Source organism: Triplophysa rosa, linkage group LG11, assembly GCF_024868665.1.
Source record: "Triplophysa rosa linkage group LG11, Trosa_1v2, whole genome shotgun sequence".
Lineage (NCBI taxonomy): Eukaryota > Metazoa > Chordata > Actinopteri > Cypriniformes > Nemacheilidae > Triplophysa > Triplophysa rosa.
The window spans coordinates 6465958-6483571 of record NC_079900.1 but is presented as its reverse complement, the minus strand read 5'-3'; the positions used below and the strand labels follow the sequence as shown (position 1 = coordinate 6483571).

Genomic DNA, 17614 nt, shown 5'->3' with positions numbered 1-17614 from the left:
AGTGCCCCAGAACTGTTTGGTTACAAACAGTTCTTCCAAATATCATTTTTTGTGTGTTCTGCAGAACAACAAAATTTTTACAAGCTTGGAACAACTTGAGGGTGAGTAATGACAGAATTTTAATTTTTGGATGAACTATCCTTATAAACAATGAAATATCAAATATATTTGATCAAAATGATCAAATGTATGATTTTAGTTGCTCAATGTTGTCAAGGACATACTCACTTGCTCTGAGTTTGCTTGGTGATGTTGCGGATGGTGGCACCCTCTTTGCCTATGATGGCACCCACGTACTGCGTGGGCACCAGCAGTCTGAGAGGGATGTCGGCGTGATGGTGTTTGGAGGGGATTCCTGAACCGGGTGACATCTGGCGGGAATTTCCACGTGAACCGAATCCGGTACGGCGGCCGTTCTCTGGACCTCGCTGGGAGTCGACATCCGAATTCTCATCAGGGATGTATGACACACGCAGGGCGTTGTTCTCAAACTGGTAGCCATTGAGTTTCTGGATTGCTCTTTGGGAAGAAACGTTAAAGTATGTTTAGGATGATGCGCTGATAACTGTAAATGACAGCAGCTCAAATGTATCTTCTGAGAAAATGTATTAGCAAGAATACTTGGTGATTAAATCTATAAAGATCAAAAATGATATGGATCATTTCACAGTTCAGCACAGCTGATTTGCTTAAATGGTTATTAAGCAACATTACAGACTAATCTGATGATGAACAAGCTAACAGGATTTAGATCTCACACCGCCGTGCAGGGCTCTTCAGTTCAGCTGGATCACCAGCAGGTGTCAGACGAGAGCAATGGAAAAGTCTGAATCGAGTACTAGTTTGATTTGCGAACCAGAGGATGTGTGTTGTGTGCTAAAGATTCACTTAAATATTACAGAAAGACAAGATCAGAAGCCATGCTAAAATTAAAGCTCAACTTACTGTCTAGCTTGTTCCCGGGTCCCATAAGTGACATTCACGACTGCAGTCTCGCTGTCAGTGTTCACTATGAGAAAGAGAGAGAAAGAACAGGAGGGATTGTGACACAAACACAATTCTGATCATATATTTGCTTTTTCAAATACTGGTATATATATGTATATATGTCTAATATATATATGTTTTGGACTGCTTTTTAGCATTACTTTGTACATTTTTATGCAAATACTTTGAATGCAAAATAATTAAAATGCAGACTGAAATGGACACTGAACACTTGAGTGGTCATTTACCTTGTTCACAGTTCTCAACAGTTCCGTGCTGGGCGAGCAGACCATCAAGAACCTATAGTCGATCAAAGAGAGAAAAAGAATGTGAGCGTCTTTTTCAAGATGAATCAACTTTAATTGAACCACTGTGTCTGACATAAGGATGTAGATGGAAATAGTGTATTAAAGATCTGGACCAAAAAAAATGTACCGACTAAACCTAGTTCAGTATAAAACAATAATGCAGTAAACCAGTAATGCTCCAAATCTTTGGAATCAGTTTCGTACGTGCGACTGTCACTCATATATTGCTTACAACAGCATTGGTTATATTAGAGGAGTGAAGAAAGTTAACCAAGATTACCCAGCATCATCAACGTTTTTCAATAATACTTTGAAATTGATCAGGAACACCCAAGAAAAATCTTGTGGCTACTTTAAAACTCAGCATCCTGAACTAAAATGCCTACGTATGCATTTGTTTGTGTGACTAATGTTCTATAATCAAATAGTAATATACACTTTATTTCAGATGTATAAAAATCTTCCCATTTGTCACATGTTCTGCTAAACCCCATTTTCACCAATTCTCACTAAAGCTCTCTAGAGTTAACAGACCGACAAGGTGTCAGCCACTGAAGTAAGGTGTCGCCTCCTGGCGGCTCATATTCGAATAAGCGCCTCTGCAGATGCTGGACACATGCCAGGAGAGACCCGCCCCGCAAGAACAACATTGAGGCACCACAACAACCATTGGAGAAAGCGTGCACCGCGCCACGCCCGCACGTCCACGTACGGTATATGCTGCTGGTCTAATCTCATAATTGTGCCCAGATCTAACCTGAATGACACTGATAAAACTATGAGTTACTACCCTTGCCAGAACATGTAGGAAAAGTTCAGTCTTTACTGGATTTAATAAACTTTGCTAAATGTTTTTTTTTATTTTATGATTACCTTCCTAGTGCTTTATCTCGGTATCTAAGGCCGTGTTCACACTTGACTTCTTTTTTGAAGCTGCCAGCATTTGTTTTACATTATAATCCTATGGAGTAAACCGCGTTTTTCAAAAAAGTCACGAGCGCTTTTTTAAACGCCGCCGCCGGCGTCTTTTTCTGCAGCTCCGAGCGCCTTTTTAAGTTGAACAAAGTTCAACTTTTCTGAAGAAAACGCCCTACGTCAAGCATCTTTTTTGACAGCTGACCAATGACAAGCGAGTAGCGAGACCTGTCGTTTCCATAACAACATGCGAGGAAGGTGATTGGTCGAGCAGGATCCTTCTCTAAAAAATAAAATGGCGGCCGAAGCGCTGCTTTGAACATTTTTTATATGAATTCAAGTTTATTTTCACCTTTAATATCTTTCGATTGCATTTCTAGCGAGAAATTAGTACTGTAGTTTTAAAATATGTGGTTGGTTTATAATTCAAATAGACTATACTCTCTATTACTCTGCCTATATTCAATTTTCATTTTTTTTATTTTTTTTATTTATATAGCGCTTTTCACAATGTGCATTGTTCCAAAGCAGCTTTACAGGAGCAAATAAGAAAAACACAGAAAGGTAAAACACAGCACAGTGCATGGTGTTTATAGACCAAGCAAGATCATTCTAATAAATAATATCTAATAAATAAATGAATAATAAATAAATAAATAAATGCAGTCTCCTATGAATCTCTATATGAATCCTGTGTGCTGAGCTGCCTTCATGCACAAACGCTGCCAGCTTTTCTTTTTACTAAAATGCGCTCTTGTCAACTTTTTCTTGTCAAAAAAGATGTCTAGTGTGTTCATGGCCTAATTTGATTTTAGTATTTTCAAAGTTTTCGAATATTTAGTCCTTTTAAGTTTTAGTAGTCAGGATTGATGATGGACAACTGGATCTATTCCAACTTAATTTGCATTGACAACTTTGCACCATAAGCATCCCGGTACACCTGATTTCTCAGTAACATTAAAAAATGCTGGCTTTGTTGCACTATAAAAACATCTTTCTCTCTTTGCGAATCCTGACCAGCTCAACAATACAATTATAACTCAACCAATAGCATCTGTCCTTTCAGTTCGTCCAAACAATGGCAAATAGGGTGGACTTGCTTGAAACCTGTTTTGCAATTCTGTTTGATGATGCCAGTGACAACACTTCGTATCTAATTTGCAACTGGCTGTTTTTCCAAGTCGAACTCTAAAGTGGAATGACAGACTACACATGATTTATCCTAGGATTAGGCTTAATCTATGTCTGGAAAACCAGTGTTTAAAAGCTCTTAGGCAAAACATTTAAGGCAAGTGCATCATAGTAGAATTGAAAAATGACTCACCTCCCACTGTAGGTGTGGTGGAATGTTTCTGATCTGCAGTTTTCTGGTCCTGTAGAGAGAGAGAAGAAGAGAAATGAGGTTTATACAACAAATACAAACCTAAATCAAAGCTGCGGTCACAGCCACAGACTTGTTTAACAAAAACCCGTTCTGAAGTTTACAACTATAATCGTATAGAAACTAATTACACTAATGACGTTCGGTGATTCAATGTCATCCAATTACTGATTTATGCAACAGCCCGCGTGAGGAGAAGTCTCATCTATATATAAATGGCGCAGACAGAGATGCTTATAAAGGTGAAAGTCAAGACGAGAACAAAGATAAATCCAGCAGAAGAGAACTTTCAGCTGCTGTAACTTCATCTCGGCTCTGATTGGAAAACTCTTGTACTTTCACATGCCGTAAAGGAGGATGATTTCCACGAACATGGTAACTCTGGATGGAATATGGTCTGGATGGAATGGTTTAGGCGGGCCACACAAGCACCAGAATAAAGTGCCAAGAGCCAACCTAATAGCATACAATAAATAAGGCTCGGTCCAGAACATCTGCGCCGTGATGCACGCATGCAAACTATGTAGGTAAATGACAGCAAGCAAACCTTAACAAAGAATATTCGTATTAACAGAATTACACCCCTCAAAATCATGGCTGAATTACATCCGAATGCGTTTCTTTCCTAGTGTTTATAACATTAAAAAAAAGAGTCATGGAAGACTTATGGTTAAGTGTATAAAACACAGTGAAGATGCTCTGCTGGAGTGCACAGACAGAGAGAGAGAGGAGACTGAATGGGTATATTGAAACTAGACACTGATGTAGTTTAATGCCAGCTGCCCCGGAACCTTCCAAAATAATCGGTCGAGAGAGAGAGCGAGAGAGTCGTTCTTTGCATTCCTTTATTTTCTATATTGGTATGTAAGTACTTTGGCCATACGAATGGACATTTGCCATGCCAATAAAATACACTTCAATTGAAATTCAAATGGAGAAAGAAACGTAACTACAATAGTGTAAAGGCAATTACAGACATTAAACTAGGGCTGTGCAATTAATCGAAAATTAATTGTAATCGTCAATTTTGGCCTTCAGCAATTACAAAAACAAAATAATCGAGGTAAAACGATTATTGTGCCACATTCCATTTTGCAAGGATCCTCTCTTTTCTCGTGGTATAAATCCACAGCCCACCCCTTTCCTTACAGTGGTTCAGCTGTGCTATTTCTTTACATTTATTTTTCAATTGAATTCACAGTTTAAAAGCAAAGTTATTTATTTTCTATGTTGTTTTAAAAGTTAATGTGTAATCGTGTTAAATAATCGGGATCTCAATATTGGCCAAAATAATCGTGATTATGTTTTTTGTCATAATCGAGCAGCCCTACATTAAACACCACAACATTTTTTTTGAGAAATATGTGGAAAAGAGCAATACCAGATAAACAGAGTGCAGTGTGAGAAACCACTATTACAACAACACCAAACCCAAAAATCTACACTAAGCGCTTGCGCCCTGGAACCTCTAGAGGGCCTATCAGCAAACATCTGATGCAACAATAAGCATGTGTTTAGGATCAAAGAGGGAAATTGGTGCCAGGGATCATGTGGGAGGGACCCGAAGGTCTTTTTTCGGTGAGTGAGAAAGGGTTAAAACCAGAAGCCCTAAAGACCTCTGAACTCCAGAAGATTAACGCCCACCGGTCGACAAGTAGAGAAAACGGCGCCATTTGGCCGCCTTCTACCTCCCAGACTTCATTCAAATGGCGGGCAACACTGCCAATCAGGCATCAAAGAATCTTACGAGGGTGCTTCACGCTGCAGAGATCAGCATTGCATAAAGTGTGTGACTAGGCCAAATTAAGCTAAAATAAAATTTATTTTTTAATTTAATGAGAATTTGAAATTCTCACAGTGACTGTGGAGGCCTGTGGAATGGGGTTATGGGAAATTTCATCCGGGGAACTTCAATGTTCTTCTTTTTGAAAGATCAATCACAGTCTCGACAGACAAATGCCACACAAACGTATGATTGGCTCATTCATGCTTGGAGAGACTACAAATCTGTCCGCTCACCCACTGATCAATCACCTCGTTCCCAAACCCATCCCCCAAAGTGACGCTTCTGCATCCCACCCGCACTCACAACACACCCTCCATCCCAACCCCCAGTGCTGAAACCATCTTTCTTGTTTGGCACATTTGAAACCGTTTGAACTGTGTCACGTCCCACCAAACCCCTGTCCGCTCTGATTGGTCAGCGCCATTAGAATACTGGCAAGATGAAAGAATCGGAGAAGATGAGTCTGTTCTTCTATTGTTTGAGGATAAGCTTTTTAAACCAAGTCCCTTCTGTGCAACAGGTGAAACTGCAAAAATAAATTTTAGGTTTTCACAACTACGAAATTCCAGCGAATGATGCAAGACTAACCAAATAACCAGTTCATATCTGCCAAGATTCAGATCTTGCATGTGCACATCGCGTTAAGCTGTATTTTTATGGTTAGGCAAATAAAATCTATTTTAGGATTTGGTTTTAGTTAAAACCAGACAATTCAACACAGAAAGTTCAGTCACAGCCTTACAGTAAAAACACCTAATAAAAAGATGAATCATAAAAAAGGGACAAAAAAGAGCCAAAGAAAAAAGAAGAGATTCATCCCCTAAAAGGGTCAAAGGTCAGGACTACCGAATACCATTAGGGGGAGGGTGTGTGTTTGTTGCCCCGCGGGCTGGTATGTGGTATTGTCCTATAGAGGAGGGGTAAAAGGTCAGGCAGAACAGTACTGAAGTTTACTCCTATCTTGAACTTGTGAATGTCAAACAAAAGTGTAGATATGAGTTCAGGTAACACACCAGACTCTACGTATTTGAGGACTTTCTTTTTATAAGAATGAATCCATCTTTAAATGAGCAATCTACCATTTTTCTGAATGTCTAGAATGCCTCTGAGTGCCACACGGCAGTTCTCGACGCAAGAGAAAAAAAAACAAAGCAGGGAAAGAACTTTATGTCTTGACATAGTAAAGAACATTCAGTTCCTCCAGAGCACACACATGCACGTTAGCTTAGTCTATAGAATGTCCTCATTTAGTTTCCTAAGTAATGTTTTTATATAAAATTTTAAAAAGTTAGTTAATACTACAAATTGGAATTTAAAAAAACACTTCAAAAGAACCTAAACCCTTAAAATATATATATATATTTTGCTTTTATATAAGCAATAAGTCTCAGCTGGCCTGTAGGAATCAGCTGGACTCTCCCTTGAATGTAGATACAATAAGAACCCTTCCACGGTTTATACTCATAAATCTTCCCATGTCAAAAACACACACTTTCACTCATACACACTAAATGTCAACCGTTTGTAGCTTGATTTTGTCTACACAAAAACACAGACACACACATTAAAAGCAAACAATTCCACAGTGCAGGGCACAAAAGCGTGACACTTATATTGAACACACATGCAAACACCTACACAGCCAGTATCACACAGGTGCACACGAAACGTGCAGCTCTATGTAAAGCGCTAAATTCGTCTCAACCTCTTTTGAGGAGTTTTTCACAAGAGCTGTCAAACAAGAAAAAAAGGTGCGTGTCTAGAGGACAAATGCAAGTTGTAGAGGATAATAAGTGTTCCTCCCAAAACGTCGCTCACCATTTAGTATCACTGGATGCACTGTATAAAAAAAAAAATCATGTCTGGTGTACAAGTCTCGCCATGCAATCACCTTTAAAGCAATAGAGGTTGTGAATTATTTTTTTGTTGACACTGTGTTTGCACGGTCGAAGAAAAGGATTTAACAAAGGAACACTAGATGGAGAAAGCAGCTCGGAAAACACAAACACAAAAAGACTAATTGTAAAATAACACATTTATAGAAGTAATCTTTGAAACAGATGAACAATACAAAAATTGCAGCCTTTATATTTGAGATTAGAAAACATTAGGCTGGTAAAATATTTTCAGGAGTACATTTAAACTGATGGATGGTGTGTTATTGCTCAAGTTTACAAGTTACCTTATTAAATAACGTGAGACGAATAAACAGGTGCATGATGTGTCAATCAACTCAAAACTCAATGTCAATCAAACAATAAAAACAGAAAACTGAAATTTAGTGTCTGAGTAATGCTTATTAACTATTTAAGGCCCACAATGGAAGAGAAGGGTCCAAAAAAAACAACAACAGTACAGGAAGTCAAAATCGCCTCTTTGAAAAAACCCTTGAGCAACTTCCTGTCTCGTTTTAGCCAATCAGAGGTGAAGTTGATTAAATACTGTGGGGGAGGGGAGAGAGAAGAAACAATGAAAAATGCGTCAAGAAGACAGGTGGTGTGTCTTTTCAAAGAAACTGTCGTTGCATACTAAGCCCATGATGATCAGGATGAGTTCTTGTCAAAGTCAAAATCAAGACTGCAATTCAACGAAACACCTCTCACCAAATTTCACTGGAACAAAGCATTGAATGTTGGGTAACTTACATGTTATTGATTAGTAAATCAATGGGTATTCTCCATACTTTCTCCACATATTCGAGTAGAAATATCTACTTGTACTTAAATAATAATTAAATAGTGTGTATATAAACACCTGTGCAAAATGAAAACAGACACTGAGATTCTTCTTCAATATTTGTTTCAAATTCAAAACTTAAAATACTCAGCACTATAAAAATTCAATCCAACTTAAAAATGTACAGTGTTGCATCTAAATTCATAACTACCTCAACTAAATTTAAGATACATTTATGGAACTTCAATTGAGTTAAATAAAAAAAATGTAGATGCAACAAGTTGATAGGAAATCTTGATTTTGATTTTTCTTACAATGCTCGAGGATGAAAATGCTGACTTGGATAGGTCTGATTTTTTACAGTAAAATTACCTGCACAGGTTCCTATGCTGGGTAATCGAATCAGTGCCACCAGTTTTTTACAACATACAGATCTGTGCTCCTTTTTTACCCCAAACAACTTAATAAAATCTGAAAGACTTGATTAACCTCAGATTCAGGCTAAAAGGACTATCACTGATCTATAGGAAAACAAAACTGATTTGTTCACAATAAACATCCATGATCAATGGACAGAATAACAGACTCACCCAACTAGCCCTAAAAACATTTACATGTTCCTTTTTTTAGTATCAAAACGTCTAAAAAAAATTAAGCTTAAAGAATAAAGATCAGAGTAAAATGTTTTGATCACATTTCACAAAATGATGACTAAATGATGAAATAATAACTTCGCTTGAAATATATCATATAAATATAAAAAAATTGTTTTACAACTATACCATTTACATTTAAATGTAAATAATAACTAAAACAATTTATTTAGTTTTTTTTCAATCAAGCAAACCTTATCATAATATTTTATAATGAATACGTTATTTAAATCCCACATTCATAAAAGCGTAAAAGCAATCTCCTGAATCACAAAATTACATTTAATAACACTGAGATCAGCGATTTAGATCAAGCAACTGCATAGGAAATGAATACACATTAGTAGCTAAAATTACAAAATGCTAAACCTTTAAACACGGGCCACTGTGATTAGAGAAAACATGAAACATTCAGGACTTCTGTGAGTAAACTACCAGTGGAGATGCAAAGAGGAGTTTTGTGCATTAAGGCCTCTGCAGCCCACAAAGAAAATGGCGGGCGAGCGTATGAAGAAAGGGGCGTGGCCTACGTTTCACACACCTCCCTTTCCCGCTCTTTGCGTAACAGGAGTCCACAGAGGGAAGTTCCTGGGGTCTAGATGAACATGAAGGTTCCTCAAGTCAACGAAGCACACCCTCCCAACTTACGAAAATGATCAAAGTTCATTTGGTGGTGGCGTAGAAAGCTCAAGGTGTTTCGCACGGCGAGCGGCACCATCGCTGATAACCCCTCGCCCAATGGGACCAAAGGCGGTGGTTCCAAGAAGTCAATGGAACAGCAAGGGTTAAGCCATAAATCAGAGTGGTGTAGAGAGACTACAGGCAATGGTGAGACAACTTCACCAGAAATAACAGACACCCCATCCCCCTTCTTTTCTGCTTCGAACTCTTTCTCGTTCCCCCTTTCTACCGCCCTCCCTGCGGAGTTTCTGCTCTGCATTACCTGATAGGCCTTCCCTCCCCCTTTCTGTTCCGCTTATTTCTTCTTGCCCTATTCCTCCGAGAGGTGAAAGGTCACTCCCCATGCTCAACCATCAACACACGCTTATGCAACCCGTAACATACCAGAAGAACAGATAGAGAGGGTGCTGTTACTTTGCTCCTGCCTGGGCGTACTGTCACGTAACAATGACACCAATAAAAAAAATGTATGAAAGCCAATGGGAGAGGTAAACAAGGTAACGACTTAAACCTTGACAATAAAGAAGAAAACATACTAATAGATATTATAAAACTTGTTTTCATCTCCTTTGTGAAACAGCTGATCATTACAAAGGTTCTCGAATATCTCCACGTGCTACGATCAGAAGAAAAAACTTTTAACAAAAACCTGAACACGATCAATTTTGATAAATGACTGCAGCACAGAGCATGATAACTAAATGCACTGACAAATTCATTTTTATAACTGCTGTTAATTTTAACGTCACAATTCTTCTAATAGAAAATGGCAGCAGTGTGACTGCATAATTTACTGACACGCTTTCAAAGAGTAGAAATATCTTGCTATTCAACCATGTAACGTGGAGAACTGTTGACATTGTGCTAATTTGATCCCGAGATTTCAGGCTCTCATAGACCGTGGGTAGTGACAGTAAATGTTTTATGCTGCTGGCAAATCAGAGTAAATATTTCATAGTCCATGCAAAAGTGACCAGCAACTGTAAAGGGTCTAAAATAGACACAAACAATTTGAAATTTGTAAGCAAGCACTGCTCACACCTTCACAGGGATTTAAATAGTTCCCTTGACGTAAAAGCAGAGCCAATATTTATATAATAAAAACCTTAACTTCTAAACACTAGCACCAGGTTAACAACCCAAGGCACTGCAATATAATTACACATTAATTAAATGTACATTTAATGTATCAGCACATTACAATAATAAATTTAAGACAGTGAAAACTTACAGAAATAAACAACTTAAAAGCGTATGGTTGAGGTTTATAAATACCATAAAAGTTGTTCAATTGTTTATTTTTTTATGTTGTGATAGCACGGTTGCAGAATAATCCTTTGCTTCATGTGTTGTACATTTATATCTTTATCAGACATATAAAAGAATCTGGATCGTGCCAAATATTCTAAACTTGTCATTTTTATGGGGTTTGCAAACTATGGCTTCACATCTACAAACTGGTATTTCTTGTTTCTTTATGAGTTCTCTCATTCAATCAAGGTGCAGGATCAGTTGCTACGGACACATCACCAACATCTCCCTGGCTGAAGAAAACTGACCAAAAGGGAAGAAACATGCATATTATATTTTGTATTTATATCATATATATATATATATATGTTTATTGAAAATTTTAATTATAAACATTGTAATAGTTGCACAGAACTGCAATTAAATGAACGCTAAAATGTGTGTGCATTCTTTTAAAATTTCTTAATTAAGCAGATGTAGGCATACCTTGAGACAAGAACAGCTGTCCTTAAGTAGAACTGACATGACCAAATAAATTAAAATATATGAATTACACAACCAACAGATATACAACACTTTCTACAAATGCTTAAAAACTATCCCACCCAAATTCACAATCAGATGCAAACACAAAAAAATGGTTTAAAAAAAACGAAAAAGATGAATACGTCCAATAAACTGTACTTGTGCATGTAAAAGTGCACAGATTTGGGTAGGGGTAACCACCCTGGCTTTTGACTGCTCAGTTTTAAGAATGTCATAGTGTGCAGGGAGCAACATGCTCAACTGAGGAATGCAACACAGTCGGTGGGGGTGAAGAGAACCTCAGGTCCCTTCCTGCATTATCATGTGAAACACTCCCCCCTCTCATCCGTCATTTTCCCCTCTCTCTCTCCCTTGGCCATTTGAGTGAGACAGGGGGCCATGGGGAATACATAGGGAGAGAGAGAGTGCGCGCGAGATCTCATCGACAAAGAGTTTTGTCTGCAAGTAGTTCTCAACCTTGCATCTCAACCTTCGACCCTAGTGTGGATAGAGACCCCTTTAGCAGGGATTTTAAAAAGAGCCAGAGAGCGGGGCAGGAGACTGGGGTTACTAGAGAACAATTAAACATCTCAAAGAGGCCATAGATTATGCTGAGGTATAAAAGGGGAGGGTTTTCATAGAGAAAAAAACTAAACGGCAGATATGAAAATATTTTATTATGATGTAATAAATTGTGATGCACTGCAAGAGTCAAACAAACAAATTAAAATATAATAAAATGCTAATTACATAGAGACGCAGAACGTACTCAAAGAAAGGCTTTTTGGAAAAAAGGGGGCGTTGTCTGAATCACAGTTTATCAGCAACAACAGGCGGTATTGTCCAAATGTATTTCTTATTTGCCCGCACTAAAATAACCACTTCTCATCGTTACATGTACATAGAGGACAGAAATCGCGCTCGCGATTTTGTGTTTTTTTTTTTTTTTAATTTCATATGTACAGGCATTTCCCCTTGGGTGGGGCTGGTTCGGTGGTTGGTATGTGCGAAACGACAGTATAGAGTAAAAACGCCGGGACAAATTTAGTTTACAAAGGCGATATGCCCTTAGTTTGGGTCAAAGTTCACGCTTCGCTCTGACGTGCCCTACTCAGTGCGTTAGATGGAAGCGTTGCGCGCCTCCATTTTGTGACTCAGGAGAGCACAGGACTGAATTACACACGAGTCCACAAGCTACGTTGCCAATGCATACTCCTTTATATTATTTAACACTTTGTTATTAACCAAGAACAAATCACTCGTTTTTAAGAGAGCTAGAAAGACTGGTGCGTATTATTGACACGTCATATATCCCAACAGACTGCTAAATAAATGCCCCGCTGTATTTATTCTGTTAACTAATCAATACCATCTAAACTCGACCTAATATGACAAATTTTGCACTTAAGCATGTAATAAATCTGCATAAAAATGACGTCCCCTCCCAGTCTAACATGTTCGCCATTTCATGATATGGATTCAGGCAGAAAGGAAATGGCATTACGCTTCATCATATTGAATTCTTTGATCATTTAAATATGCTCGAAATAAAATGAATTGATCACGTGAATTAATTCTGAAAGTTTGTCTGTCAATGTTATATTATTTTCTTGCACTTTTAGTTCACTCGCTTTCTTGTTTGTTCAATGGCTCTTATTTAAATAAGCGTGTTTTTTAAAGGCAGCAAAGTTCTTTATTCCGTGGCAAAGTTTTCATATAAATAAATAAGAGCAGAAATGTTAAATTGGTGACGTTGCATAAGCGTTACATGTTTCTATAATAAAACAAACCTGTAATTACTTTCAAGATACAATGGTGTCGTTTAGCTGCTAAAACATTATTTTCCCCCATGCGTTAAATGCAAAGAAACACTCAAACTTTTACAGGGTTATTAAAACGTGCTTTATTAAAAACACTATACGTAAATGGCTGCACAAAATGCAAATATCTGCCGTTACGCTGTTTTGCTCTAGGGTCAAATATTTACCTTCTAATGCCATTAAAAATCCGGCGGTACTCGTTTGCAAATGCAAAGCAAACGTGCCGACACATACAGACTAAACATACAGTCATTCACTACAAAAACAACAGGATATTCTAGTTCAGAGTGAGCAACATTGGCCTGGTTATCTCTCAGCCATGTGGGCAAGTGTACGTTCAGCCATCTCCCACTGACAACGCCCAATTACCACAATGAATATCGGTCACATGGGCAGGAGGAGAACGTGCTAGAAGCCTATAGGTAACATAGGAGCTGCATAAGCAGGCACACTGCGTAATGTGACGAAACGTGTTACACCAGATATGTTGTTTTATATTTAATTTCACAAAGCTGTCATTGCAAAAATGCATACAAGAGAAGCATTTTTCTGTTGTGGCGCAGCAGCTAAGAACAGACTGTTTTTTGTTTCATGTATAAATCAGATAAAAACATAATCTCCGGTTAATTGTCTTATTGTACAGTATCGTTGTTGCACTGTCTGCTGTTTTACTGAATGCACTTAGACATGACATATTTTGCGCGTTTGCCCACATCGTCCAGGATTTGTCTTTATATTAACGCCTGCAGTGCAGCAGAAACAACGTGCGCTGACTCTCGTGCTGCTCCGCTTCACGCACGCAGCGCTGTGGCTTCAGTTCCGCGCAGGCTGCGAGGGGGAGATCTGCCTTCATTCATAAAGTCACCGGGCTACTCGAGAGTACTACGGCGTCGTGAAAGAGGCGGGGTGCATAGTCACCGCCCCGCCCACCCCCACCGAGAAGCGGAGGGGGTTGGTTGAGAAGAGGAGATTTGCAAGTTGACGAGGAAATGGGGGGTGTGGAACGGAACAGAAACTGTCTCGTGCAGAACAGCATAGTGCCACAAAACAATGCACCTGACTCAGCTGTACATACAGGCTACTCATATAATACAATGATTTTGTCACATTTCGAAATTCATTCGATGCACACCTTGCTGTTACTCCTGAAGCAAATCCATCGTCAAGATTATTTCATAGGTTTTTTTTGGCATATAGATGAATAGGTTTGATCGTGTTACTATGTTCTGAGCATAAAACTCGGTATACAACGCTAGGTTCGGTTTAAAATAAATTATTTCGTTCCGATATTTAGTTTATATGTGACTGTAAACACTTGACTGCTTGAAATCAGGCCTACTGCTGAAACGCTCGTGAACAAAATACACTTAAACTTTTTGTGTGGTTTGTCTTGAGAACAGAAAAGTAACGGTTCAAAGCATATACACTCCTATAGACTCAACATCTTTAAATTGTGTTGCATTAAAAGTATTTGTAAAAACACTATTATATTCCTGTTTAGTTTCCACCAACACAAATATCAAGATGTCATATTTGTTTGTTTTCTTCCTTAAAAAGTAAGAAATATAGAAATGTAATGACCCAGTTAAAACTAATCTGATGGTGACCACGGTATATTAAAAAAATTACACAAAACCAGCATCAGTACAGCAAATCCGAATCAAGCCTATACATGTAGCCTAAAATGAAACACTCTTTTAAACAGAGATACATCTTTAATAAGATACAGTATATTTACAAAAAAACCTCTGGATCTCTTGTATGAGTGATATGTGATATTTTTGTTGCTATTTCAGTAAATGTACTGGTTAAACGTATTATCAAACTGTTCTAGTTATTTAACAGTCCAAGTTAATCCATCAAATGAAACCTTAAAATTGCAAGACCTTGAGTGTCCTTTAAACTTTTGTATTTGAATAGTTTTGGCTTTTAATTGAAATTAACTTAACACATTCTTTACACAAAACAACCTTAAACTCACATTTAATTAATCTCGACCAACAAAATATGCAATAATCAATTTTTAACCAAAACAATTTTATTTGATATAAACTGTAGATCTAAAAGATGCCACTCTTATCGCTTTTTATTCACTTTTAACAGGCAATAATAAAAAAATATAAAAACAAATTAAATCTTTTGCACTGGTTTAACACTTTAATTTCTATAAATTACTTTGTGAATGTCTAATAAAATGGTTAATCATTTTTGTTTACAGAAATGTTCATGAAAGTACCATAAAAAACCCTTTGAAAGTCAAAAGAAATTCTAGCAAATCTCTTTTGAATTCTTAAGATTGTTCCCTTAAAGGGAAGGAAAAGTATATGTGGGGTGCTTCTTCCGTTTGGAGCATGACGTCATCTTGGCTTCTTTTTTATGAACTCGGAAGTTTCTTGCTACTGCTGACAACATGAACAAGAACCTCTTCTTCATGCCTGTGTTACTCCATTTCTCTCACTTTGCCATTTTTTTATTACAATTTGTCTAATATCTCTAAGAGCAGCAGCAGATCTCAGTCTGTTCACAAGGGTAAAAAATGAGTAAAAATGTCCAGTAGTCCACAGAACAGGGGCCTCATGAGTAAACATAAATGAAACTGCCGGGAAGTCAATACAAAGTTGCCCCCAGAAAGCAAGTCCAGACAATAAGCTTCACAAAGTAAAAAAAAGGGGATCATGTTGATTTTATAAACAACTAAAACAATATAAAGAGTACTGCATTTAAAGAAAACATTTAGAAACTACAGCAATAGATCTGACTGTATAAAAAAAACACAATAGACCCCCCAAAAAAAATCCTCCATAAGAAACATAAATTTTAGGGCAACATGAAAAATGTTCAAGCCATTTCTCAGACAAAAACGTCAATAACATTCAATACATTTGATTAACTCATTTAACCTAAAATAAAGCATCTCTTGTCAATCTGCGAATACCTGTATGGAAAATTGACGTGCAAAATTTACAAAGACCATCAAGAGCTTAAAACATAGCTGTGCCAGACAAATCCACATGTGCAAAGAACATGCACTGTCAGCTAGTTTCTTTGACCATCAGTTCAGAGCAAAACTAAAATATCATGTGTAGTCGCATTCATACGTCAACGCTCATGAATCTTCTCTGCCTGAGAAGCCCTATGCTTCACGCTGCACGCGACGGTCGCTGTATGAAAGTAGAATGTATGAGACCATCTAGATCTGGGGGGGTGGGCTTGGCAGCCCTTCCCCCTTTCTATGCTTTTAAAATGTGTGTGTAAGGGAGGGATAGCATGACCATACCAGCACATGCCTGTTAGGAGGTCATGTGATCCAGAGGCTCCATTTTAAGTGATTTGGAGGAGGGAGCTGCGATGTGGAGGGAGGGTAGGAGGAAGAGGGGCAGAGAGAAAAATAGCATAAGAAAGAAGAACAGCATTGGCTGCACTGGGGTTACATGGGCCCATGATGAAGAAAAAAGGAATAGAAAAGTAAATGAAGAAGCCATGGAGATTTCACGTATGGTGTGGACTTTTATGATGAACCGTAAAATTGAATCTGTGCACCCAGAATCATGGATTATGATTCCTTTACATGGGCTGCTAGGTTCTTTAATGCTAATATATTTCTGTATTGGCTAAAAAAGGAGCACAGATTGAAGGTTACTGGCTGTTAAATGAACTTTAAACCACAATCTAAAGTTTGGGTTAATTCTGTCAATGCAAACACACAAAGTGTAAGACTTCATAAAGTGAATTCTATTCATAAGGTGTTGACATCGTTGACACTCATTACAGCTCTATGAACATTATTATTTCCATTCAACACAGTTAAGGAGATTTCAAAAAAGCTACATTTTATACAAGACATTCCACATGCAGATACAGCTTTGGTACATTTACATTTTATCTGGTCTGATGTGCTCGAGCATTCTTGTGATGATTAATACAGCAGAGTAATGTGATTCTACAAGACTTGACTCATTCTCATTTTTTGCTAGATTTTTTTCTAGCCATACATTTTTAATGAAACAGAGAAAGAAAGAGCTTTTAAATGTAATTTTCTCTTTTAAGTTTAAATGTTGCATTGTACAAAAACAACCAAATATTTTTATATGCACTTTTATTAACAATTATTTGCTGTATGATTCTATGAGCAATTGAAAAAAAACCAGAGTAAAGTTATTAATAAGGCAGGAATGATGGACATATTTTAAAGAAAGGTTTAAAGTTTTAATCTTGTAATAACAGATGACGTCTGAGGAGTCTTCTCAAAAAGTTATTAAAAGCAGAATGTGTCACAAGGCTAGCTTTATAAATCCAATTACTTTATTCCACATATCACAGAAATACTACTGTAAGCTAGTATTCATGTCGGAGTCACAGTGGGAGAAAAAAAATCCTCAAAATGGACTGCTTTGGGTTAAACACCTCGAGACTTGTGTGGGTGGATCTGTATATCTTATTATAATAGCAAATGAAAGACGATAAAACAAATCAACAGACAAAATATCAAGTGACTTGTTAATCCTATCAAAACAACTTGAATTTTCAAAAATAAAAAATTATAAAGGATTAACAATGCATAAAAAATACAAATAAATTTCACACAATGATATTTGTAGAGCATAAATAAAAAACACATTACAGAGCAAAAA

The 17614-nt window shown here is 37.4% G+C and overlaps 1 protein-coding gene across 1 annotated transcript in view; it reads right to left on the bottom strand.

Annotated features, from left to right (window-relative positions):
• Positions 1 to 17614, bottom strand: part of igf2bp1 (insulin-like growth factor 2 mRNA binding protein 1) — a 35447-nt gene that overhangs the window by 10418 nt on the left and 7415 nt on the right. Inside the window, exons 3-6 of the mRNA XM_057347045.1 lie at positions 3535 to 3583; positions 1236 to 1287; positions 946 to 1009; positions 229 to 519 (exon numbers count right to left, since the gene is read on the bottom strand). Of these exons, the coding sequence (XP_057203028.1) occupies positions 229 to 519; positions 946 to 1009; positions 1236 to 1287; positions 3535 to 3583 (456 nt within the window). The remainder of the gene's footprint in view (positions 1 to 228; positions 520 to 945; positions 1010 to 1235; positions 1288 to 3534; positions 3584 to 17614) is intronic.